Source organism: Alosa sapidissima, chromosome 1 (assembly GCF_018492685.1).
Source record: "Alosa sapidissima isolate fAloSap1 chromosome 1, fAloSap1.pri, whole genome shotgun sequence".
Taxonomy (NCBI): Eukaryota; Metazoa; Chordata; class Actinopteri; order Clupeiformes; family Clupeidae; genus Alosa; species Alosa sapidissima.
This window is the reverse complement of record NC_055957.1, coordinates 50792065-50810262: the sequence shown is the minus strand read 5'-3', so window position 1 is coordinate 50810262 and position 18198 is coordinate 50792065. Positions and strand designations below refer to the sequence as shown.

Sequence of the window (18198 nt, the reverse complement as noted above, 5' to 3'; positions counted from 1 at the left end):
TCACTGTGTGTTCACTGTGTGCTGTGTGTGTTTCACTAATTCACGGATTGGGATAAATACAGAGACCATTTCCCTCACGGGATCAAAAGAGTATATAAACTTATACTTATATACATTCAAAAGCATTCCAGTAAAAAGCAAATCAGTATTTTCCCCTTTACTGTTTACTACAGGAGGTACAGTAGAAATACTGTTTACAGTATGATAGAACAGAAAAAGTTTTACAGTATTGCTTACAGTGAACAAAATATCCATGAAACACACAAGAGCATTCTGAACAAAAAACAACAGCAAGAAGCCCAGATAAAAAGGGGTGGAACTAAAAAAAGCACAAAATTACTGTATCTAATCTCTGCGATCTTCAGAGTTAGGCCACATGTTTTCATCAATATCACATCTGATATTATCCAAGGCGATGCACCTGAGATAAAACTATTTGGTAGCAGAAGCAGAGGTTTTGATAGTGTATCTAAGGTTTGGAATATTGTGTTTGCTATTGTGGGATGTTGTAACATTCGTAAATACTACAAAAACAATCCATAGTTTTGTTGGGAGGTAGGCCTATAGCTTGTCTGTTAAGAAAATGTAAGCATTGCGGAAATGTGTTCACTGACTGCATATGTGTGAAAACGACATGAAATGTGTGAATGGTATGGCCACAAAAGACAGATGCTGTGCTAATTGTGTTTAGAGTTTTGAAAATGTGACAACTGGTTAGACAAACGCTTGTTAGCGACTGAAAAAAATCAAATACACTACAATACTTGAATGAGCCGTTAATTGTATTAAACTGCAATCTGTGTAATAATCTAATAGTCTTAAGAGATAAAAAACGATCATGACAGCTATTTATTATTAATGCATTATGGCCACAATTAGGGTCAAATAACAACAAATTTCCATGAACATGGTATGTGTACATTACCATGTTGATGCATTACATGGCATGTGTAATTTATTTATTTACTACTCTGTTTTAGTTTTTTCCCCTAAAGCACTTTTAAGGAGACCCATGCTCTTGCATCTCTAATAATATCAGAGTTAGAAACAGAAATGCGGATCCTGACCCATATACAATGGCGTACGCTAGAGGTCTGCGTGGGACTGATTTTTCAATACCGCTCCCGCAATATTCTGTCCCACTCCCGCATTAATGTGTCATTTTTAGTCCCGCTCCCGCCCGCATCTGTAACATGATGTCCCCCTCCCGCCCGCATCTGTAACATGATGTCCCGCTCCCGCCTGCTAAAGCCCGCATGCAGAAGGGATAGCCTATTCAGCTTTTCTTTCTGTCTCATGAAAGGAGCACACACACCTGAGAAAGACTCCAGATATCAGTTTCTTGGTTCTGAATGTAGGCTAACAACTGAAGTAGGCCTAGTCTGGTGCCCTCTTCCTCTGTCATGCTTTCGATTTCGAGTTTTGACAATGAGCAGCACCTAAACGACAATATAGGCTATAGGCCTGCTATCCGTCAGTTATGCTTAAACCCCGTTTTTTAATGCTGCCTAACAGAACATCCAGCTGAACTATAGTTATGAACACTACTTTAATAATTTCCATATTTAATTTTACGCACATATTTAATTTGCGGGAGTGCAGTAAATCATTGGTTTGTCCCGCACCCGCGAACGCACCTCTCTCATCCTGCCCGCTCCCGCAAAGAGCTTTCAAAGGTTGTCCCGCGCCGCACTCTAGAGTAGGCTATGGGGGTTCTGGATTTCCAGGCTACATAAACGTGGTTATACTGAGCAAATTGACCACAGCACTGTAATTGTCTCTATTGACTGTCATCCCAATCTTTTCTGACCATACTGACAGGAGCTAGGAATATACAGCTGGGCATACAGTAGGTACCTGGCTACGATGCATCCTAAACACCAGGCTGGACATTTCTGCTTGCTAAATAGGTTTTTCTGCTGTTGACTCACAGTCTTTGGTGGCCCTGTCAGTGCTTTGTAAAATGTTGCATAAAGACCACAAAATGTCTACACAAAATAAATGTGAGCATCTGAGCTAACACTCATTCCCAAACACCCACTAGACTACTTCCTAGTTTCAGTCTTCAATTTCTTGCATTTCAACAAAGGTGTTTCAAGTAAGGAAGAGCATGATTTAGGCTACACAGGCTGATCATACTTGTCAAATATTTTGCTTGCATATAGGGAGAGCCATTAAGTATAAACTGCTCACAATATAGTTTGTGGCAATGTGGTTATCACAGAACACAGACCTCTTTTATTCTTACTATTCTTTCTATTCCATACTTTACTAATCTTTCATTTCTTAAAAAAATAAATTACTGTATATGAAGAGCCTTTTAATAGGACACTAGTTAGGCCTATTCAAAAACATAATGCCCCACCTTGATTAGAACCTTGTTATGGGAGAACATTTTACATTGGGTTTGTTAAAAATGACTATCGGCGATATATGGGTTATTGGGTTCGTTTTTTGAAAAACTCAAATATCGAAATCAGTATCGGCCTTCAAAATCCCATATCGGCTCTATAGGAGATGGAGACAAATACACACACACACACACACACACACACACACACACATCCACACGCACAGACACGCACACATCCACACGCACAGACGCACACATTCACATAAACATCCACACACAAACACACACACAGGCACGCACACACTCACACATTTGCACGCACGTACACACACACACACACACACACACACACACACACACTCATTTACATACACAAAAGTTGCAAGAGTAAGGGATGGAGTAGGAGATGCAGACAAACTGACAAGCGTGATTTATTTTCTCAGAGATTATGTAGGACAGGAGTGGTGGCCATATTTTGTGCCGCTATGCGGTACATCTAGTTAAATCAGCTTTAGTTTATGCGTGGCATGCTTTGCCTGCCATGTTGCACATCATACAAAATAGAATCTCAGATCTCTAATTCAGCTGATGACTGAACTGAGGATAACTCCAATTCAGTAACTCAGCTGACACGATGCTTTTTTGTGTGCAAATGTATCACTCTTTGCATGCAACTTGCTGTAGATGAAAATGATCCAAAATATATCAAAGCAAACAAACAAACAAACAATTAACAAACAATCAAAATATGAAGCCACTTATCTCAGCTAATGTGCCCATAAAGAGAATAGTGACAGGGCTGGTGAGTGTTTCTGTTTCAGCATATTAAATGTCTTCTGGGATAATAATGGGTTGACCTACTCCAGCTACAGCAGGTGAGGCATTGTGGGTAAAGGGGCTTTATGTGTTCCACATGTCCTCTTGGCCTTGCTTATTGACAGACCTGCCACCAGGTGAACTCATGCATGAAATTACTCGCACTGTTTACCTACCTCTCCATTAAGGAAGCAGTAAAATACTGACACAAAGAAACCCTGGGAAAAAAAACAACAGCAGAGGATTATTGCCCATCCAGAGACACTCCACACAGACACCATGCCACTGCAGACCTCTCATAACCATAGTGGGGAGAGATACACATTAATCTAATCACTGTATTGCTGTCACGTCATCTAAAGCAATTTAGAAAAACAACGTGAGATAACACACTTCTGTAGTCATGATTAGATATGGAAATATGACATTTAGATTCATTCATTAAAATCTGTGCAGCTGTAACATGTTATATTATGCATGGGCAGTATTTCAAACAGAACTAGAGCATTCCCAATGCAGTACAGCATTAACTATCATAATGCAAGTGGGACACCAGGATGCAAACTTCTGACATGGCACAGCTTAAAAAGGAGAGATTTATTTCTCTCAGCTCTGCTCGGGCATGTCAATGAGGTGGAGGCAAACATTCGGACACACGACAGCGCCGAGCCATAAATAATAGGCAAATCCTGAAACTGAGTCGTCAGCTGGCTGTAGGGGACTCTCTGCAAACCATCAAACGCAGCTCGATAAAATGTTTTGGGGGAAAACAAAACTCTTTTTGCACTGAGCAAAAAATAATAAATAAATAATAATAATAAAAAATAAAATATATATATATATATATATATATATATATATATATATATATATATTCAGTGTTTCCCCTACAATGTATTCATCAGCGGCGCAGCGACGCTCTTGGAATTCAAGCGCCACTGCAAAAAAAGTTGGCTAATTTAAAAAAAAAAAAAAACACGCAAGTGAACTTCAGGAACAGCTGCCGTTCGTTCAGGTTTGATGTCAACAAATATGGAGCCCCGGATATGTCATGGGGGAAAAAAATAATAAGTTGTGGCCACGAAATAGCAATTCGTTCCCACAAAATAATAAGTTGTGGCCACAAAATAGCAATTCGTTCCCACAAAGTACTAATTTGTGGCCACGAAATATTCATTTGTTCCCACGAAATAGTAATTCGTTCCCACGAAATAGTAATTTGTGGCCACGAAATATGTATAGTCTAACGTGCACTGGACAGCTGGGTGAGCAAATCGAGCGCCAGTAGAAGCCTGTCGTGTCTTTTCTCATCACTCCCCACCAGCTCTCAATTCTCTGGTTTGCAGTAGGGTACAACCGGGACGATTGAAACAGGGGACGAATTAAACATTCCGGTTTTCTCCGAGTGCAACGGTGATAGACAGACATCATTTGGACAAAACATAGAGCATATTAACCTCCGTTGCTCAGCCAAATGCCATCCTGTTACGTCCTGTTATCACGGAGTTACAGGCGATAAACGATTTCTGATGGTCACAAGTTTACTTCATTAGCGGTTTATTTTTTTTTATTATTAAAGAGTGTTTTTCATTTAAAGGTTTGACTTCATGCTTATTCAGTAGAGCATTTAGTGCTCTCCCCAATCCCAGACGTTCACATTGCATGTTTGTTTGTAATGGATGCAAAACAGCCTATAATGCTAAATGTCTATGGGGAGACGATTGAAACCTATTTGTCCCGACCAGGCAGTAAACCCCATTTATTCTAAGTCAATGCACACGTATCTGTGTTTATACTATATTTTATTCAGGTGAGACATGGAAAAGCAGTTTTAGAAAGATGCAAATATATTTGGGGCCATCAGGTATGCCATGTTAACCTATGGAGACTGACAGCCTGTGGGTCATGAAGGGCACTTATTTGGATGTGTGGTGGCTTTAACCACATAAAAACAGAGTGAAATAACATTTTGTACTATAGAAACATTATATAATTCGAAACATGCATTATTCTAGCTATATTAATGGCATAGTGCATGCTACATGTATTTCCATAACCGTGAAATACGCGCATCACCATGACGGCAATGAGTTGTTAACAGACATGAACCAAGACATAGCCCTGCAGCAATCTATCTAAAATAACACATACTTGAAGTACCATTCATGGTATGTTGTCAAATATTGAAGTTGTGGGAAGTTTACATACAGTAATTTAAGCTGTATGTTTCATTCGTCCCCCATGCTGTTTCATTTGTCCCAGCCAGGAGGCACGAATGAAACATAACGCACGTTCGACTTCTCCTTAAATAACTCTTGAACGGTTTTGTTCAGAGCTGTAAATGTATTTGACAGAGGACAGATGTAGGTTGCTAGTGATAAAATATTAACTTTCAGTGTTTTACAATGTCTTTGTAAATTACGTTTCATTAAAAAGTGTTTCATTTGTCCCGGTTCTCCATCAGCCTCGGCGTTGCTCCTGACCGTCCATCTATCTCGGCACAGGTCCTCGGGTCAGCGCACCTCTGCGACACGACGTTTTACAAAAGATAGAAGTGCCCGATATATGATTTCATCAGCGCGCGGCGTATGCAAATAATAACAAAGAAATGGAACAGTGATGGGTGTGTGGGTAGAAGGCGTGAGATGAGATGAGGATGGGGAAAAAGTGAGAGTGAGGGGGGGGGGGGGGGGGGGATGAAGATTCACCTTCAGCTATCTGATGCATGTTTTAATGGAAATGTTCACGGGAGAGACACGTTCAAGTCGTACCTACGCCGGTGCAGGGACCTGGCTCTTAATAGTCTGTGGAGATGCCTCTCGCTAATAATGAATCCCTCCAATGCCAGGCTTTTCAAAATGTCTTTGTATTTCATTCCCAGCCTAAAATAGCACTCTACCATACTATCCCTGTATATTGTGTGACAGCGACTGTTCCTGTTTGAGGAGTTGCGCTTGATTTGCTCATCCAGCTGTCCAGTGCACAGCCTATAGGCCTACCTATTTCGTTGCCACAAATTACCTATTTCGTGGGAACGAATTACTATTTCGTGGGAATGAATTAATATTTCGTGGCCACAAATTAGTACTTTGTGGGAACGAATTGCTATTTCGTGGCCACAACTTATTATTCCCCCCCCCCATGACATATCCGGGGCTCCGTAAACAAATAATAGTAGGCTAACGTTGAAGGCGCAGTCAGGGATTCCACAGGAGATCATGCTTGTTTGTGTTTATGTTTAAGTTTATTAGCAGATGTAATTTTGTGCAAAAAAATGTAGCCTACATTATGTTAACCAAGGAACCAAATTAAACACGCCAGTGAGGTAGCTCGCCCCTACCTTCAGTAGCCTATTCCCAGATAAATTCCACGCAGTGTTTCGTTTTTGTTTGTGATACAGGCAATGCTTTCAAGCCCTGTGTTGCTAAAATACCTAGGCTGTGAAACTAAGGTCTAGCTAGCCTATTGGTGGGTTTAATTGAATCTGAGTAATAGGATACGCAACCATTTACATCTAGAGATAGTTTGTAATTCCTGTAGAGCTCACCAAAGCTTTTTGAGCATTTATTTTACCAAATGACATGGAAAACATAATTCATTTCATCCACATATTCTTATGCACCATGCACAACAACGCTACTAAATTAGCTTAAAACCGTGAGAATCGAGCAAGCCCCATGGGCCGTCACAGCCTTAAAGTGACAGGCACTCAATTCGACTTGCATAGCACCAATACAGTGTAATGACATGAAAGAGAAGTCTATATAGTTTATACAGTGCTGTGCAAAAGTTAATTAAAAAAAAAAATAGGACATCAATTATTTTTGAATGTATCATGCATCATAAATAATTCTAAATAGTAATAGTTTGTACAGTGGCCTACAGTGTACAGTTGTACAGTGGCTAATTACTAATAATGTAAATGAAAAAGGTGAAAGAAAAACATGAATAATCCTGTTCAAGTACTGCAATATTCATGCTTTGTAAATGCTTGTGTTGATGGTTATGTCATAATTTGTAACACTTAATCTGAAAAAATCCACCAGAAGTCACCATTTAAGGAGACATTTTTTCAACATTTTCTTTTTTTGGGGGGGGGGTTCCTACGATCAACAGCACCGCTGCTGGAAAAATTTCTAGGGGAAACACTGTATATATTTATATAAAATGCAGCTTGAACTGAATAAGGTTTTTGGGGTTGCTGTGCTGAGTGATAGCCTGTATAACATGCCTACTTCAGCAAAGACTGCGCTCACAAAGGAGACCAAGTGAAAATCGGTCTCTTTTGCTCATTGGCACAGTCATATAAAAAATAGATGCCTTTAAGGGGGATACATAATTTTTTTTATCTGGCAAAGATAGTGGTCATTGAGCTTAATGGGGTTAGGATCTGCTTTGCAAATAACATATTTCAGTGGAGAATTATGCAAATAACCATGACTGCCAACAACAGTGAAGAAAGAGCCCCTCAGCTGCACGTTGGGGAGTTCCTTGCCTCTCGCCCTCGTCCATCAATTCCGTATAACAGGACACCACGGCGGCTATTATCCCTTAAATATCATACACCAGTAATGTGGCATGATAGACGTGCACAGGACATTCCAGTTCACCAAGAGCATGTGTGATGAACGAGAGCAAATGGCGCAGCACCGGGCTTTAGGGAGAGTATGATGAAAGACACAACTGCATAATGATGCATCATAAAACAGAACTAATCAGAATAGCATTCGTATTTGTATTTCAAGGCATGTAAAAACCAAGAACAAGATGAGGGTCATGCATGCTGCTGTGGTCCTACTTTGTTACTAACGCCTGGGGAACCAGCAAACAACAACATAAGTGCTAAGCAATTTTGAACACTGCTTTGCAGCAAAGATGAATTGTGTCAAACCCATTTTACTCATTCTGTCCTCACAAAATACCAGTGCTTATGCTGATGCAGTGCATTTATATCTTAATGGGGCAAACTGTTCTCAATTATTCAGACTGAATCATCTATGATGCTGCCACATCTGTGCTTGCTAACATGTCCTTGAAAGGTGTGTAGGCTATTCAACATGTTGGAGAGTTTTTAAAAGCAATGATGTAATTTACCCTGTACTCTGCACAGACCTTTATCCTACGCATGGTGCCTGAGTGGTGATTGTTCTCTCTCGTTCTCTCTCTCTCTCTCTAGCTCTCTTATACACACATATTTTCCCTCTTTTTCTCTGAAAATAAATACATAAATAAAGTAAAATGGCTGAAGAGTTGCCCTCCCACACGTGTGATGGAAGCTAACTGTAATGTACCCCAGGGTGCGCTGATTAATTCTTACCTGTCACAAGAGTACTAATCACACGCCTCTACAGCGCTTACCTCCCCACGTGTGTTTATGATGGGTTCTCTCGGCAGCATTAACCCTGTGACCCCAACTGCGACATGCAGCATGACTGCTTCTCTTTTAACGTGCCACTGTGCAAAGAGCAAGAGTGCTGTGCACAAGCATTGTACTTCTTAAACAACTTTTAAAATGGTCTGACTGTGCAAACCTGGCATCATTAAACACGTCTCAAAAATCATTTGGGGTTTTTACTGTTTACAGTGGTCACTACATAATGATCATACGTGGATTCAAGAAAAAAAAAACACACATCTTACCTGAAATGACTGTAAAAATGAATTGAAATAAATAAACACTATTTGAGATATGTCATCTTCCCCTGGATTCACAAAAAACAACATATAGGTAATTCCAAGTAGGGGCAGGAGAACTAATGTGGCCTTCACAGCTTTCCTGAAAGCAACAGAATGGGAAAGAAACCATTATTTGTTAAAGTTGTTTCATTTCAAGTTACACATACAGTACAGGCATCCATACATCAGAGGAGTCACAATGATTTGTCTGTCTGCAATCTTAGTAATAAACATTGAGGGACTGGAAACAAACTGAAGCAAATCGATAAATGGGGGTAAACATAACGCTGTGAAGAAAAATAGCAGTCATGGAGTAAAACTTCCACCAGCATAACAAATGCACTTCTTATAGCACAGGAGATGGCTGTTAATATCCCAATTTGGCTTCAGGATTAAACTAGGAAGGATTTGGAAGATCTGAATCACAATAGCACAGACTATGAATATTGTGCATTAAAAAGTAACGTATGTGTTTCTCAATTTGGAGAGGGACTGTGTGAGGTCAGACATCAGGCAAAGTGGCATTCTTAATAAGGTGGTGGCATGGAGCATATCCAACGGATCATGGGCAGGCTTTGAGTCCTGCGCTCCTAGAGGATGTCACACTTGCCCTATGCACAGGACACTAATCTCAGGGTGACCAATCACAGTGCACAGGACACTAATCTCAGGGTGACTAATCACAGTGCCCTCAAAACTGTAAACAGACACAGTTCTGCCCTGCGTGCTACAGGACGGCTCAATGGCACTGCTTGGCATTTATTTGGCAGCTGAAATATGCATTAAATGAGGAAGAAACACATTCTATGTGCACGTTTGATTTCTGTTTGCAATGAAAACAACAATCTTGCTCCTCTGAAACATCTGTTACTGTATGCAATTTTGTCAATCAATCACTACTGACACTTGATCAGGCCCAGGTTTCCCAGCAGCGTTGACTCTTAACATGTTGCGAAAACTCTAAAGGTTTACCTTACTGAAGTACACCTTGCTACTTATCTATTTTACTTTAATTTGTTTTAACGTGTTTTATTAAAGGGAGCACAAAATGTAATGCAACACATATGTAGGCCTTTTCTTGTCAGTAAGCGTACCTCACCTTAACCTCATGACACACACGCCTTTTCCCACATTAACTTTTCGTCTGTGCTTCCTATAAAGTATAATTTGATTCGACTTATTAAATTAGAGTTGGGGGCGCTGTGGTCTAACTGGCTACAGCGCCTATACCACATTTGGGTCCACGTGCCCACGTGTGCGCCCGACTGGGGGAATTTCCCGATGCCATCCCATCTCTCTCTCCCACTTGCTTTGTGTCACTCTCTTCACTGTCCTAATGGATTAATGGCATATTAACCCAACAAAATAAAAATAGGTAGAAAAAGACAGAGCAAATTATTTTTCAAACGTTCCGTTCCGAACGGTTCAGGTAGGCCTATGTTTAACGTTTTCGTTCTTGCATGCGTTCCGCCACCAACATATCGGTCCTGAACCGGTTCGGAACGCAAAATATCGTTCGTTCTTAAAGTTCCGGCAGTGTTTGGCGGGCCTATCAAGTCTATTTTTGTGGACTTTACCTATAGACGTACTCATTATTTCCCCTTGATTTAGCCTAAAGTGCTAAACTCCTTACCTGGTTTCAAGCCTAAGTTTTATCTATATGGAGATCTTCAAAGGCTTGCGCTATAGTTCCAACCCTGTTTATAAACAAACCTGTCTGTTGCTGACCAGGCCTATCTCAAATTTCCCGTTTAACTCTTCTACATAGAATAGGCTATAATTGCGCAAACAATTCAAATCCCGACTTTAAAACGACAAGGCGTGGACAGGCAAAATAGGCTATTACGCATAGGCTACAAACAATTTCCAAATCAGTTTCAGTAGCCTACACTACGAGCTGGCCTAAGATCCGAAGTGGCAGACGGATAGGTTACATTACAACAGCAAGACAAAATATACACATTTGAACCAAAGGTCCATTTATTCGTTTTTTTTTTTCAAACTGCAGAAATCAAATTATTAGGCTGTTTTCCTACAATCAAACGAGTAGAACACTTAGGATATGCTTTTGTGAAATTTTATAAAATATATAGAGAACGAAAAAAAAACGTTATTAACCGGTTTTGTGGATTTCAGAATAACGTTTCTGTTCCGGAACAGTTGAAGACCATTTTGTTTTCGTTTCCATTTCCGCTCCTCGTAAAATTCCGTTCGTTTTTGGTTTTCGTTTTCGTTCCTTGAACCGGTTCGGAGCCCTGGTGTTAGGTATAGACCTAAGGTTTTAAAAATTCCATGGATACAAGTTGGGGTAGCCCCCCTAGTGGCAGTTATCCATAAAATCCAAAATGGCCCTCGCCGAAAAGAGAAAAGGTTATATCTCAGCTTCCTTTAGTCTTAAATTGTTGTATAATGTATTTTCTCTACTTTGTTTGATACAAGGAATCCAATTGATATGTTCTTCTTATTTTAAGTACATTTAAATCTAGTATCATAGTCATATTTAGCTCATAAACTGTCAATATCTCTGAAAAAGTCACATTGAAATAATACTCAGGTCCCTAGAACACAAATTCAGAACTATGCCACAGTGAAAAGTTACAGTATATTAGGCTTTTCACCATGTTAAGGATCAATATTATATTTTAGTCAAATAACATAGCCAACGGAGATTTGCTAGACTAGCCCTGGCAGCAAATGTAATTTGCTGCCGCTAGGGTGCGTCTAAATTTCTAGGCTACATGCGCTTAGTTTGTAACGGCAATATGGCAGTTGTCTACGCAAATCACACCCCTTTCGCGGCAAAATGTTGACATGTGAATACATTAAGCCAATCATGTGCTGTGTTGTGAATACATTGAGCCAATAATGTGGTGTGTTGTGAAGACATTGTGCCAATCATGTGTTGTGATCTCACCGCTGGAGCAAGATTGGTGTCGTGAAGCCTTGCGCACGCGCATTTCTGCCGAAATGGATGCCCGATGAGTGCCAAAAAAGCGTTGCAATATGGCTGCAGAGTGGAGGGACTTGCCTAAAAGGACTTTGCTTAAACATCATGTATTTATTCAAAGATTTTTGGTTTCACTCTTCATCATTATTAGTACAGCCTTCCTCACACTTGCACAATGTGGTACAGCAAAGTCCAGCTCGGTGGCCTTACAGGCAACCACACAGCCACAGTTGAGGAGGAGTGAGCATTCCTTGCTGGCATCTTCCAGATCTGTCCCAGATGGATATGCGGAGCAAATACGAAGTAATCCATCTGGCGGAGTCAGGTTAGTCCCTCTCCAAAACTCCAGAGATTCCAGACCCCAGTGAGTGTCTAACCGTCAGTGTTGTGCCAGTTCACAGCTTTTCTGAACTAGTTCAAGTTCAGTTCATACATGCTCAAAGTGAACAGAACAATTTTAATTCTGAACTAGTTCAAAGTTCAGTTCATTTGACTTTTTTCGTGAGATATTCAAATAAATACTTTTTTTCACACTACGAGCTAGAAATCACTATACGTTCTTTGAAGCTGCTCATTGTAGACATTTGCTCATGACACTGCAATTGTGGGTTTCTTATGAAAGTGATGAAACTTGCAGCAGTACAGACAAGGTACACCAGTCTCCGTGCCATCACTTCCACTAGCCATTTTTTTTAAAAATTGCAGCGCTTTCACTCTCGTCATTGGTCTGTCTCTCTCTCTCTCTCGCGCTCCTCCAGCCCTCCGTGCTCTCGTCGTTGCCTGCTACGCGGCGTTGCTATGCCTACCCCGCTCTGCTGCAATTCATCACGGGTAACGTTGTGCGGAAGCCAGTATGCTATTCAACTATTCTCAGCCGGACACTACGTTGCCCGCAATGCATTGCGCACACAATGTCAAAACCATTTCTGTCTGGTGATAGGCTACATGATTTAAGCGGCACCAGCGAGAATAGAGCTGCACAGTCCCGCCCACAGCCAAAATGCGGTTAGGTGGCGGATGTAAGATTCCCATTCATTTGTCCCATTGACGTTTCGAAAAATCCGTATCTAAAGAGTTTTACAGCATGTCTTAGGCTAACCAGCTACGGCATAACTCATAAGCATACAACATATCATTTCGAGTAAAAAAACGAAGAGAAAATCCAAAAAAAGTCAAAGGTACAAGACTGGTAGGTACATATTTTCATTTCCGAGTGAAGGAACTACTCATCCCATAAACCACCGCGCCTCACTGAATAATATAGGCAAAATCAGCGCGATTTATTTTGCCATTTAAATCATTTCCAACCAGCGACAGCACGCGAACCCTTTCCTCCAAACAGTGATTTGTATATAGTGAATGTGCAGTTAATAGCAGTTATTTCAGGAGTAATCGTGTAAATAATAGTGTTTTGATATTGAATTTTATATTTATCATCGTGTATTTTATATCGTGTGTGTGTGAAAGCGGTTAACGTTAACGGCAGTGCTTCATAACATTACCTGACTCATCCTATGATGTCATCACTGCTCAGTCGGGCTGATGCATGGACTGGTGCATGGTCTGCTCTTGGACCACCATATTCAGTATAATTTGCCGTGAATTATTACACAAAATGTTCATTAAATGCACGAAGAAGTATTCCTAGGTTAATGATTGATATGAATCATACAGTATGAAGGCTACAGTAGCCTAGCTAATGTTAACTAGCACTGCTAGCAGCATTAACGTTACCAACCCCCCTGCTTAACTCACCACAACTTTGTACAGTGGGCAGTGCTTCGACTTGGCCAGCTTCACTCGCGGTCCGCACGTGGGATCACGCGGTATCACGCGACTTTAATTTGTATTTTCCCAGTGTGACGCTGCAACAACCCAAACAACCGGTAGATGGCTCAAGTGAGCAGGGTGTCTCATAAAAAGAAATGGAGCCTGGAAAACCCTACACAGACTTCACTACAAACTTTAGCAGACTGGTTTAGAAATAATTTAATAGCCAGAAATATGCCTGCCCTGCCCTAATAAAGAAATATTTGGTTAACTGCGAGTGAATCCCGTTTGCAGCCGTAGAAGAAACGCAGGACAAATTAAACATTCTGGTTTTCTCCGAGTGCAACGATGATAGACAGACATCATTTGGACAAAATATAGAGCATATTAACCTCCGTTGCTCAGCCAAATGCCTTCCTGTTACGTCCTGTTATCACGGAGTTACAGGCGATAAACAATTTTTGATGGTCACAAGTTTACTTCATTAGCGGTTTATTTTTTTGATTATTAAAGAGTGTTTTTCATTTAAAGGTTTGACTTTGTGCTTATTCAGTAGAGCATTTAGTGCTCTTCCCAATCCCAGACGTTCACATTGCATGTTTGTTTGTAATGGATGCAACCGCGAGATACGCTTGTCATAGGCGCCGATACCGTGGATGCTCCGTCTCTCGGGCTCCCACTGAAAACATCGAGCACCCACGTGTGACAGCTTACAGTCCCGGCTAAATTTACATTCATTTAAAATCAAACATCGCAGTTTATGTTAAATTCAGCATCTCTCATAATGTGATTGGATATGTTGCTGTCAATTCCCTACTTCATATACTAACCACCAATGAGAGCATCTCTCGTATGAAAATTCCTGACACTTCCCACCTGAAGAATTAACGCAAGGCTTTGTCGGGTCTTCAGCCCCGAATGTTTAAAATGTATATAGCCCTGAATATCATTTTAAAAGTAGTCTGACAAAGCTTATTGTTTTGTGACACAGCTAAACACTGGTACCTCATAGAACGTCTATAACATAGCCTAGGTGGTCGCAACTCACAAAAGTAAGCAGATAGAAAGAACTCACGCAAATCTAGCCTACAACACGCAGACAGCTTTATGCGCAGGGGAGAGAGCGCGCGCGCACTGTGCTTTATGATTGTTGCCTTCTGATGGTATCTTGCTAATTCACTGAACTGCATTAGGTGACACAAATGGTATTGCCTTTATCTTATAACTCCTTGTCTGAGCGACTACCAGGCCTATGGTTTTTAAAAGTCAGATGTTCCCTGACAAAGACATTCGAAAATTAAGAATGTTTATTGACTTGAAAAATACACTAATTTTTGCAAACTCCTTTCATTCAACCCTTGAAGACATCCCGGTCTGGTGCGCTATGTAGATCGTTTCTCGTACCATTTAATTTCTCAGAATTTAAGTCTACTAGGCCTACAATAACGTCATCACCAAATACATCTTTTATTTTTAGTTTATCAACCACAACCACGCTACGACTGTAGCAGCCCAACGTAACCAGTTGTTGTAGATGAGAGGCAACCCCTTGTTTCAGATAGCCTGGACAACATGTTACCTGGGTGTTGCCTACATTATTAATTAATGGTAGCCTACAATAGTTAATTGATTTGCGTAACATATTAGTTGGCTCAAAGAGTAGGGAATCAGGATGGAGATAGTCACGCGTGTGTTGCTTTTGCGGGATCGAATCCAGTTTAATGCTAGTTTTCAAAACATATATTTTTTACATCGTCTTTTGTCCGAGTGGCTGTAATGTAGCCGAGCGCTCATGGAGTATGAAAAGCGACTTCAAACCGCCTAAAACAACTTGTTTGTGAATGTCTGACAACTGCTGCAGCGCATGCACGCGCAAGGAAACCAGTAGGTGGAGAAACCAGAAGGCACACAACACCGGAACGATTTTAAGGCTATTTCGCATAGGCTACTCAATGGTGCTATTTCACATGCATTATAGCGACCCCCACTCACCGGGGTTAGTGGAAGGTGTTAATAGACGATTGGCGTAGCCTACAGTGGACTAGGGCTGTCAAAATTGCTCAAAAATGACGTTCGAATATCCCCTCTAAAATAAACACATGTATTCGAATATATTGGAATGTCTAGGCTATATTATTTGCGCATTATGTCAGTGATGCGCATCATGTCATCTGTTTTTAACTTTTTGTATGCTTATTGCTTGACAGGGGGGATCCCAAGCAGCTTTCAGCCATAAGGCATTTCCTAATTCACCTGACACTGATATTCAAAATGTTGAAACTATTTCGGCATAGCCTATAAGCAGTTTAATTAAATGTAATGTTAGTTGTAAACAAACAGGCTACTTGGTGAGGCTTGGCCTCACAGATGCGCTCGTGCCTTAAATGGCAATACAAATCTTCACGATAGGCCTATTAACTGACCGCCCGATTCACGTTGGCTGGGGGGCAGGGGGGGCCATCAGACATTTGTTCCCAAGGGTCTATGAATTGTTAACCCGGCCCTGCCCCCAACGAACGCAACTTTCCACCTCTGAGATAGCTGAAAAGAAGTCTAGAGGACTCCTAACTCACTAGACCTACTTACTGTAGGCTGCGCAAACCACAAGCCTGCATTCGAGGCAGGCCTTCTGTTGAAGAATTTTATATAAATCCTGCGCTAACAGTAATCCTCCTACCCCCGCTACCACAGCTGTGGATAGTGTGGCATGCTCACGCTTTATGTCTCCTTCTTGCAAACTAGGCCTATAGCCCAACCATTTACGTCTTCAAAAAATAACAACTTGCCAGATATGCCTTCATAAATTTGGGCTTCATTCAGCATTTTGTTCTTCCACTGGAAATGACTCTTCTACATTTGCTGCCTGCTGCATCCTTTCTGTTTGTATTGTTTAGAAAATGTTTGACGTCTTGAGTTAATGCATTAAACATTGTTTGCTGGTAACCAGCCACAAATAGCCTACAGGTTCTTGCGTGCGTTCTCTTCAAAATGTGCCCGTTCTATAGGCTATCCAAGTGCATAATTCTGCGGCATAAAGCAGATGTATTTGTGTATTGTACAGAAAAATAAAAATAACCTGTCAAGCAGTCAATTGACTACATTGCAGTCAATAAGTAGTGCAAATTATGAAACCAAAACGTGGGTCATAGTTGTCTAAGCCTCTGCTGTGAGGCCAAACCCATGAACAAAGACGCATTGATATCTGCAATAGTTTTTTTTTTGGCGAAACAAGCTCACAGCCGAACAAGTCATACTGAAGGGAGAGGCAACTGGCATGTGATCTCCCCACGGGCCAATGGATGTACAAGTTTTCTCCTGTGCCTACGATATTTAATCCAGTGTTTTGTCAAGTTGCAAAATGCTATTCGTTTTAACAAATTTTTATGATAGTATGAAGTACTTTTTGTATAGGGTACTATCTTAATTGATTTATACTCAATACTTGACCAATCTTTTGTGCAGATCATACTATCAAAATCAGAATCAGCCTTCTTGGCTTGGTTTGCGTAAACTAACAAGGCCCCCCCCCCCCCCCCATGAAAATCAAAGGCTACATATTCTCAGCTGACTCGTCAAAAAGTGCGCACCACCTTATTATTATCTGCAAGTGTGTGACTTTTACTTACGTGCACATGGCTGCAAATTGACTTTTAATTTATGTATTTTCTGCCTTGGGCATTTTAAAATATGGATGTATGGTGGTTAGAAGTGTAAATATCAATTAGAAACCTAAATATATTTATAATTATTAATTTGCAAACAAACAACTGGCGTCAGTGACGTCTTTGACATGAAGATCCCTGGAACTATGCTTCTAGCATTCTACCACAGGTCGAGAGGTGTAGTTGTAACTACACAACTTTACGATAGTGGTTGCGAACGTTCGTTGCTACTATGGTTTTGGGAAACACTAACGTAGTGGAACGATGCATTGGACTAAGTTCCAAATATGAATGTAATTCTGCGGCATAAAGTAGATGTATTTGTTTATTGTACAGAAAAATAAAAATGACATGTCAAGCAGTCAATTGACTACATTGCAGTCAAGAAGTAGGGCAAATTAATTTACGAAACCAAAACATGGGTCATAGTTGTCTAAGCCTCTATTGCGTAGCCTGTTAAAAACGTCGCCAGATAGTATTAAATCGGCAACAACATTGTTTTCTGCAGAAGCCTACCCAAGGCTACAGATTAATTCTGAACAGTTATTTCTCTACTGGCTCAATTATCACACCACTGTTTTGATTTGCGTAGTTGCGTTAACCCCAACACTGACAATAATGTAGACAGCCAATTTCGATTTCGATTTTCGTTACCACCGTGTAGTCAAGCCTTAAGCCATACCCAAGTAGCCTAAATCGAGGTAATGTTTAATTATGCATGATTTATTTTGTTATTGAATTCGTAGGCTGGGATTACTCTCGGCAACAATTATGTTTAATGGTAGATCCTGCTTTTTCAGAAGGGACCGCAGGCAGAGCGATGTACAGTGGTAGAGCGACGCACAGTGGCTGAAAGTGGTACTAAAGCTTCACGCAGCTTCACGCCGCGTAATGCGCGAATGAAGTGGTCATTTGAAAGCGATGCCCACTGTAGGTCTTGTCCCTCATGCTGGCCCTTACCAGTAGCGTGCGGT

General features: G+C 40.8%; 1 protein-coding gene across 3 annotated transcripts in view; it reads right to left on the bottom strand.

Moving 5' to 3' along the window:
* The window catches only part of LOC121711134 (corticotropin-releasing factor receptor 2), a 168295-nt gene that overhangs the window by 61978 nt on the left and 88119 nt on the right, over positions 1 to 18198 (bottom strand). For all 3 annotated transcript variants that reach the window (XM_042094494.1, XM_042094477.1, XM_042094485.1), the window contains 2 exons: positions 8810 to 8945; positions 3346 to 3387 (listed from right to left, as the gene is read on the bottom strand). In XM_042094494.1, the coding sequence (XP_041950428.1) occupies positions 3346 to 3387; positions 8810 to 8945 (178 nt within the window). The remainder of the gene's footprint in view (positions 1 to 3345; positions 3388 to 8809; positions 8946 to 18198) is intronic.